General features: G+C 48.7%; 1 protein-coding gene across 1 annotated transcript in view; it reads right to left on the minus strand.

Annotated features, from left to right (window-relative positions):
- Positions 1-2158: 2158 nt before the first annotated feature.
- The window catches only part of LOC125941293 (polyhomeotic-like protein 1), a 9661-nt gene continuing 2308 nt past the window's right edge, over positions 2159-9511 (minus strand). The window contains exons 2-5 of the mRNA XM_049658281.1: positions 9167-9498; positions 8188-8614; positions 5757-6010; positions 2159-2524 (exon numbers count right to left, since the gene is read on the minus strand). Coding sequence (XP_049514238.1) covers positions 2159-2524; positions 5757-6010; positions 8188-8614; positions 9167-9498 — 1379 coding nt within the window. The remainder of the gene's footprint in view (positions 2525-5756; positions 6011-8187; positions 8615-9166; positions 9499-9511) is intronic.

Consider the following 9511-nt stretch of genomic DNA (forward strand, 5'->3'; position numbering starts at 1 on the left):
ATTTAGACCATCGAGGTCGTTGATCCTGAGGACGAGTGGGTGGTGCTCATTCCAGGACTCCACTGGCCGTGGCTGCTCGACGTACTTGATGGACGAGAGTTTCTTGTCCCGCAGCGTGCTATCATTGCTCCCAATTACAGAGCTAACTTTGGAACGAGAGAAGCCGACGAAGCTTCGTGTAGCAGCAGCAGAGTAAACTGTCCGATTGCGGAGTACTCCTATTCCAAGTCCCGTATTGAGCAGGATGGTGCGTTTAGGTGCACGTCATCTCCGGCGCCGTTTCGATCGTGCTCTTCCCGTCTCTCCATCCACGTCTAAGCATCTGGCACATCGATAGCGTGTCGGTGGTCGCAATTTCGGAGACGTGCAGTCTCGCCGACTGCAAATGCACGGAGATGTGTCGACATTAGCGCGAAACCCTATAGCACCTCGAATCTTTCTTCCCGACCTTTTACGCAATGCGCGATGCCTCATGTTCTGCGTGACTGGATGCGCTCACGAAGACGTGTTTTCAAAGCTCAGTGCACCGCGTCCCGGTGAGATTGCAAGCTATGCCCGACGAGTAACCGTCCCTGGAAGATGTCTAACTTGTGAGGCAATAAATGAACGCAGTCGCCGCATTCAAGTGACCTGCAATGCCTCGAGATACTGCTCGACTTTGTGACAAAGCAGAGAATGGTCAAGTGACGCCACACTGGAAGACAACCACTTGTTCTGCGTGTTCAACTGTTCAAGAATGAACACCACATTCACAATGCTGTAATTTTAACAATACGCTAACTGCTCTGACGAGATGATCGAGAGAGAGTGAAAAAAAAGCGATTTATGCACAGTATTTGAACTCACTGACAATCATGGGGAGAGTATACGGAGGATACAACATTTCGGGCAGGATAGATGGCGACATGAAAGGTGAAATTCGTCATAAAATTTTCACCTCAGTAAATACTGATTTATATTGTCACCTAACAATGTACTAGGCTGAATTAAACGGCTAATCCCGTACTCGCAATTTCCGCAATACTGTCATGCATTGTTTCACTAATACTACAGCATCCAGCTTGAGTTCACGGTAAATCACGATTCCATAGCGTGCTTCAAAACGACTGAAGTCCATCACTAAAGGGCACCATAAGAATTCGGGAACAATGTGCCCATTAATTCTTCGATTGGCGTAATGGCGGCCGTTTGCAACCTAAGCAGGCTAAAATATGACCAACACAGAAACGAAAGAAGCTGACACGGCTTCCTCCGTGACGACAGCAAAGAATGAGAAGTCACGTGACATACCTTTTCACAGAGAAATTAAGCACTGGGGTGACATCATGGCATTTCGGTTTCGGCGTGGCAACCTCGAAATAAAAAAAAAGGTATCTCGCAGTCCAGCCTAAAGGCTCAAGGAAAGGCTATAGTTTACGTGTTTGACGGAATGCGACACTGCCCCTAGAGGCGGGAAAGCTAGGCAGCGTGCTCCGCGACGACATTGCGAAGCTTGCGAGTGACCGAGGAAAAGGAAAAAAAAAAATCGAGAGAAAAACACGATGACTGTCGAACCAAGGACCGTTAATTCTGGCAGACGGAGTCAAGGCACAGTAGTAAAATCAATACTGAACTTTAGCGGAATGGGGATTCATTCCCACTGTAGGGCAGAGGACAGTCCCGGTGCCCCTGTGCGCACAAGCGCCACCTGCATATATGCCATCGTGCCACCGGCGCATTCGCCCTTTCGTGTCGTTCGGAAGTTCGAAACTTGCTTCAAGTCTGTACGATGCGTCACGGTATGGCACACGGGTTTGACGGTTCTGCTTATTGCTTGAGAACTGGCGATGGCTCCAAGGCGGCACCGTGTGTGCCTCACTGGGCACAGATCCGCGTTCTGCTAAACCTCTCTTTAAAAAAGCCGCAGGAACTATAAACTTCACGGAAAGGTAAATCGCTGTGCCTAACAAACGTTTCTCATTCAGTCGGCAAAGCACCGTACGTTCGAAATCACTGCGGCGATCGAGCCTAAAGACATACCACTACTTCCGAGCAAGAGCGAGTTCTGGACCTGGCATGTTTAGGGAGAAAAATGAAAGTAAGACAAGCAAGGGTGACACGCACATTACTCAATCAAGGGCGCGGGGTTGGGAGGGTGGACATGGTTGGAACGCTTTATTTACGTAGGTGGCGACCCGGGCTTTCCGCAGTCAGCCTGGTTCGCGGGCGACGACCTTCTTTCGTCGCTGCTGGTGGAGGGTCTGTCGGCCTCATCGGAGGACAGAAGCCCGCCGTTTTCGACGTGGGTGGAGAATGGCGTGGACGGTGGCGCCACCACGAGCGCCGCAATGCGCACTCGCCGTCCACGAGCGCGCGACGCGGCGCTCCTCCTGACGACAGCGTGCCGGACCAAGTTGTTCCAAACGATCCGCGCCGCGTTCACGAAGGCGAAACACTGGTCTTCGGCCGATAGGAGCGCGTGGCCGCTGAGGATGTTGTCCAGGGGGCTTGGCTGCTCCTGCGACATCGGTCGCTGTACGACCTCCTTGAGGAAAAAGAAAAAGAAAAGCAAAACAGAAATCAGTATAGATTTAGCGGTAAATGCGAGAGAACTGCGTTAGCATCATGTGGCACCTCTTTGAGGTCCCGGATGCATGACTGAAACCACGTTCACCACGTTGCAAGGTGTTGTTCGGGTGCGCATTCAATACACGTCCTTCCTCTCGGAGGAGAGAATGGCAACTGACGGTGGTCCGGAGCAGGCCAGCGCCAGTTGCAATATATATATATATGTATATATATATATATTTATATATACCACGTGACACGCCTCCCCCCACTTCAAACATATACACTTTTTTTGCACTTTGACACTATTAACGCTCACGCATTACATAGTTACACTGCGATTTAACCTTTAGTTGAAGTCGATGAAGGACAATGTCTTTCTAAGCGAGTTGGGGGATGAGAATGGGGCGCATTCACAGCGCACGGCACTCTATCGCGTCGCCCCTCGCGTGTAGTGAGTAGTAGGAGGAGGGCCGGACTGCTTAATTCTTTTTACTACACTATATGCAGGATCGCCCGACATTCTTTGACTGCCCATACCCATTGGAACAGCCATAGGCAGCACTACTTTCGGGATGAGCCCACATATGTACGTAAAGAAGTATATCTGTCTGTTTATTAACCACCATCACAACAACAACAACAACAACGACAAGGTTATTGCGCGCGATAGGTCCGTTAGATGATGCTGAAGACAGCCTAAAAAATCTGCCGATGTCAACAGCTTGACTCAGCCACAGGCTCTATAGCATGATGCTATATACTCATAGCAAGCATACTTAACATATTAACAACGCCAAAAGACATGATGAAATGATGGCGACCGTAACGAATAATAAAGAAACACCTTAGGAACAGTTAGAGGACTAAAACATTTTGCAGTCACGCGCACTATCAGATTCAGTGGTGAAAAACAAATGCTCGAAAGTAGAAAAAATTTTTTTTTAATTTTGAAGGGGTTTGAAATGAGTGAACACTTTTTTGAAACTGCACGTTATCTCATTAAAAGCCATGGTCAACTTAGTAACGTGGGACAGATCGGGAGACGAATCCCGGCCGCGGCGGCCGCATTTCTATGGCGAAATGCAAACGCGCCCGTGTGCTTGCGCTATAGTGCACGTTAAAGAACCCCAGGTGGTCAAAATTAATCCGGAGCCTTCCACTACGGTGTGCCTCATAATCAGAACTGGTTTTGGCACGTGAAACCCCAGAAAGAAGAAGGACATGGGTAATGTTTGCTGGCCATATTTTATTTTGCATGATCACACTTTCTTGAGATCACGTTTCACGCTGCTATGCTTTCTGCACGAGTAGCCATAGGTTGCGCAAAAAGAACGTGTCATCTAGTTCTTGTCTACGATTTATGCAAGCTTTGTAGTCACCAGTCTAGCTATTCGCCATTTGGCCGCTGGGTTTCCAGTTGCTCAAGTTTTCCAACTGGTCCCTTTACTCCCAGCATGCATCTTTCTGGTGCGCAGTTTGGCGAATGGGCACAGTCGTAACGTACACACGTTCACAACATCATAGAAATAAATAAATCCTACGCACGACTGGTTGTACAAAGAGCCGTGTTTTGTCCACGTAAAGCCGAAATATGTGCACAGACACCTTCCAACCCTTCGCATTAGTTGTGTCAAGAGGAACGCCAACAAGCTTCTAACGAGTGACCCAAAACCAGTGCCCAAACATTCCAACAAATGCACACACGTCGAACCCCGCTATAACGAACTGCTTCGTTAGTTAAATAATTGCACATTTCGAGTAGCTTGTGACTTACCATGCTAGAAATGTATTTATAGCAGACATATGTATGCGTAGCATACAGTGATGTTGGTCGGCGCCTTTAGCTTCCCAGCGACTTCGAGAAGAGTACGCTGTATGCGTCAAATTTTAAGGCGGTTTCCTGTAATGTTACGTCCGATCATGTCAACAAGCCTCTCGTGGGACGGTCGTGCAAAGTGAGCCGACGGTCGCGCCACAAGTCGACCGAACCCAAGCCGAAAAAAGAAGGCTCGTTCCCTTTGCACCCTAGTATCCCCGCCACCAGGTAGTGCTAGCATCCGAACACGTTCGCCATCTCCGGCACTACTTTGTGGCACTACTTGTTCACGCGAGCCTAGCTGAATGCACTGCTTCATTATCGCATGGGTGCTGGATAATCTGTATGCTGAAAAGAGCATTCAGATAGGCCAAAGGGCGCGAGCGTTGTACTTCAGCTGCTTAAAGGTCACGACGCAATTGTCTTCGCCGTGTCAACGTACGACCATGTGCATCTTGCAGAATTTAGCTGTCCTTTCAGAATCGCCAAGAAGTAGGTTTTCAGGCCAGGCATAATGTGGAACAAGTGCCTTCCCGTGATAGAAAAATCGCATTGCTTTTCTTTGTTGTAATCGTGCTGTCTTTGGAACCTTACAATCTGAGGCTAAACAAATATCAGTTGTAAACGGCCGTTTTTAGGCAAGTATAACAGGGAAGTAAGAGCCCACTACACACTGCTGTAAAACTCACAGTTCATTCCACTGTTCAACGGACACTACAGACAAGCGTGATGCGCTTCGGTGAATGATTTACATCAGGCTAGCGTATAATATAGTGTCCGAAAGCGCCTACCTTACCTAAAATCCACTGAAAAGATTCAGCGACAATTTACCGACTTTGCTGCAATACTTGGCCAAAATTTGGCGTACTTTTCGTCTCAATTTAGCGATACGCTTGAAAAAAAATATGGCAACACTGCTTTTACAGACTGTTATAAAGGTCAGTATTGTTATATCGTGCGAGTTTTACTCACGTAACACATTCTGTATATGGCAGTCTACGGTGGCGGTATACCGCCAAAGCTTTTGACAAAACTTTTTAGCGTGTCGGGTACTCCGGTAAACGCAGTTAGGTTTGCGGTAGCGACATCTTGTGCCGCTTTGTCTTATCACATCGTTTTCCCAGAGTGTTACTGTCAAAAAAAAAAAAAAAAAAAAAGCGAAGACATTTAAAATAGCAACCTGTTCACGATTACGCCGCTGCCGATAATTTACACCAGCAGCGAAGTGGAATACTCTTGTTCACTGCAATATTAGCTCTGTGTTTCTCTGGTAGAGCTTTGCCTCACCAGATGGCAGCACCAGCCCGGTTGCTCACGCTTACTCCTCTGGTATCGAGGTAATCCGGAAGCGGTCATTGCGTTTACGGGAATGCCACGCTGAAACTATTACCTCAGGCGTCTGTGGCGGTCCGGGAATCGTCACCGGTGACTGCTGGGACGGCGTCTGCGCTCGGGTTGAAGACGCGGTGGGAACCGGTGTCTGGCTCGGAGGCGTCAGCGTGACGTATGACGGCGAGCACAGGGGGGGACAAGGTGCCAGCGGGTCGTCGTTGTCGAGCGACACCGGTCCGAGGTAGTGATTGAGGAAGGAATAGAGCACGCCCAGCGGGTTCGTAGAGATATTGTCCAAGGGGTTGTAAGGGCCTGCGAAAAGCGCGCCACCAAATGACAAGATGGTTTTGTTGACGCGCGTTCGCGTCGTGCTCACTGGCGATTTCGATATGCTCTGCGCTCCTCTGGCGAAGGAAAAAGAGATGAGCGGTGGTTGCTTTAAAGAGACAGTAAAGTGCACTACTAGGTTGCATTAATAAACTGCACTTCTGCAACAGAAATACGACAGCTTTTATTACAAGAGTATGCTTGGTAAGCAAAAAAAAAAAAATTAAGAAAATGCATATCCCACGCTCTGTTGAAGTATATGTTATGCGAAGCATTTTGCAGGCAACCAGCCACACAGCGTCGTTCACTGTTTTGCAAAGCGTTACTACATGAACAAACGTGTTCCTGTAAGGTGAAGAATTGTGCATAATACGACATATGCAACGTGACGAGTATACAAGGTGTCCCAACTATAATGCGACAAGATTTAAAAATATGCAAATGCCACGTAGGTGGACAGAACCAACGTAATGTTGCTGGCTATCGCTTTGAGATATCCAAATAATTTGTGCGCTCCGCCTAATTACATATTTGTCTAAATAAATATTTACCTTTTCAAAATTTTTGAAAAATGCTGTTTCTGAGCATGAAAGAAGCCCGCGAATACACACAAAATTGCCGGGAGATTGGCCCCATTGAGGCACTTTGCGTGTATTCGCGGTCTTATTTGACACTCGGAAAAAAAGACACTTTCATGTAGCACGCATTGAGCAACAGAAACCTACAAGGGGAGTTTTTCATGTTGCCATACAATTTTCTCATTGACACTTTTCCTGAAATTATATATTTAAAAAGTTGAATAATTAATTAATACTAATTATTTAATTAGGCGGAATGCAAGAAAAATTATCTGAATATCTCTAAGCGAAATCAAACAGCTTTACCTCGGTTCTGTCTAGCTGCGTGGCATTTGCATATTTTTAAACCTTGGGCGCATGATAGTTGGGACACGCTGTATATCGTTTACGATAGACTGACGCTGGCGGCAGGACGACTCATTTATCGCCTCATTTATCATATACTCCGGCGGAAGAAACATTCGAGCCTGTTGCGTCAAGCCTGGACTGATCACAGAGGCGAAACACTGTCACACAACGTCTCGCACCTTCCATGTGCGGAGGATTGGGATGGTGGTCCGCTATTGGCTGTTATACCAGTGGTATTTGTGGTGCGACGTGGCGCACGTAAATGAGATTGATTACGTAGACAAAGTTTACAATTTACAAGGTTTACGCCAACCGTCCCAAAGATATAGTTAGCGTTGGCAAGGACAAACTACGTATGTTGCCTGCATAGTCATCTCGTAGAGATAGATACATGTAGAGCATCTCGGGGTACTGCGATGGGGGTCCATGATTCGAGTCGCTCACCCATTCGTCAACGAACGTTTCGTTTCTTTAACTGAGGCGTCCAGAAAAGGAAGCGAGACAGGAACCTATGTATATCCATTACCGCTAAGTGACTGGCACGAGAAAAACGAATGCTTCGCTTTGCAGAGACCCAGTAAGGAAAGAGTGGTGATGACGCTGCCTTGAACTTCCCGCACCAAGTCACCATGAGATTACGGATTGGCACAACGACTACTCGTGTATGGTAATTCGGAAAGGCATACCTACACCTCATTTTAAAAGAACCGATGAACTCGAACCAGCAGGGTTCGAAAGCTTCACCGAAATGGATTATCCGACAAGCAAATGCTTTGACTTCCATGACGTCCCATTGGCATTGGCTTAACTTGGCGACGCCTTTTAAACTTCGTCCTTATAACTTAAACCGACTTTGCGACTGAACGAATCGATCGTTTTTAACGAAATATTACTCTATAAATGAAACAGTTCGCCTTTGTTCTTCTAGTGCGCCGAGACCTATTGCCTTTTGCGTTGAGAAGAACGGGCCTTCTTTGAAATTTACGCCCAATAAAGACATGGAGGGCGTAGTAAATGAAGACGCAAGAATCTCCGAACCGACAAACGTGATCCCCGCACATTTACCACTATCGCCTGACGAGTTCTTTGGCAAACATGGAACTGTAAGCACGGAGATCAAACAAATGTCACGTAATCACTGTCAGTCCCTCTGTAGCTTATCAATCGTAGCGTCGGAGTTGGCCTCTAGTAATTTCAGTAAGAAACTGCAAGCGAGGATTCTCATCGGACACTTACATCTGCCGGCATCCTGCGATCTCAACCAGTTCGGCACCACACCGCCCTGCTGTGTGGCCTGCGCCATCAGAAAATCTGTGACAATCTGTGGCGGCTCCTCCAGCTGCAGCTGTTGTTGTTGTTGTTGCTGTTGTTGCTGCTGTTGCTGTTGCAGCTCCTGATGCTGCTCCTGGGACTCTTGCAGTGGTGCCTGCAGCATGTGCAGCAGCTCCTGCTGCTGTGGCCGTTCTTGCAATGACTGTTGCCTCACCTGCTGCTGCTGCTGCTCTTCTTGCTGTAGTTGCATGAAAGACTTGCCCGACAGGGACTGCCACGGCTGCTGGAAGCTATCCAGGGCGGCCTCCACCAGTGCTGCGGCTGTCGGCTGCGACGCCATCGTCGCAGTCAGGGACGTGGTCATTGTCGTTGAGCAAGGTGGTGGCGATGGCTGCGCATATTACGGCGGCTGCTGTTTCAATCATACAAAGACCTTGCAGTGTCCGCCACTGCTCGAGCTCACATTGAGCCAAGAAAGAAGCAAGCATTCGGGCCGAGGGCATGTGCAGAGTGATCAGTCCTGCAGCCTACGTACCGGTTGCTCTTTTCTTTCGCGCTCTACGTGCCGTGTTCTAGCATATCCTGTTGCCACGGGAGTGACTTCTTCCATTACGACAATTACGACGCGCTCGTCATAACCTTTCTGGTAGCCGCAACTATGACTGCACACTAGCACATCTTAGAAGTCGTTGTCCTGTCTCTGAATCTACTAAAGACTGGAATGCCCTCTTCCACATCTAGTCGCGACCATCGCCGACTCGTCGAAACTTGTCCGTGATTCAACGTGTTTTTTTTTCTCCATCTAAAAACTGTTGTGATACCTTTATGCCTATGTTGTATACCAACCCCTATCCTCGTATTCAATCTTGCATGTTTTAAGCATACAGTGCTGTGGCATAGGCGGCGGTGTCGCCCACCATGGCGCACCAGCGAAAGCACCTACCGGTTGGAAGTACATGCCGTTCCACACGCTGGCTGGCGTGGTCCAGGCGCTGACACTTGGCTGCTGCCAGGCCTGCTCCTCCGCTCTCCCCGGCGCCGGCCAGCCGACGGGATTCAGGCTCTCGGACTTCCCTAAGTCCGCCTGCGCGATGTGGGGAAGCGAGGAAGGAGGGCTGCCCACGGAGACCAGGTCGTCCTCCGACTGCGCAGGCGACGTCACCGGCGGCAACTCGCTGCACGGGACGGTGGAAAGATTGCGCTTGACGCCCGGCGACTGGGGTTCCGGTGGCGGGAAAAGCTCGTGCTCCAGTTCGAGGCGGAATGCCGACAGGCCTCAGTGCTGTTT

This window comes from Dermacentor silvarum, chromosome 11 (genome assembly GCF_013339745.2).
Source record: "Dermacentor silvarum isolate Dsil-2018 chromosome 11, BIME_Dsil_1.4, whole genome shotgun sequence".
In the NCBI taxonomy this organism is placed as follows: Eukaryota; Metazoa; Arthropoda; class Arachnida; order Ixodida; family Ixodidae; genus Dermacentor; species Dermacentor silvarum.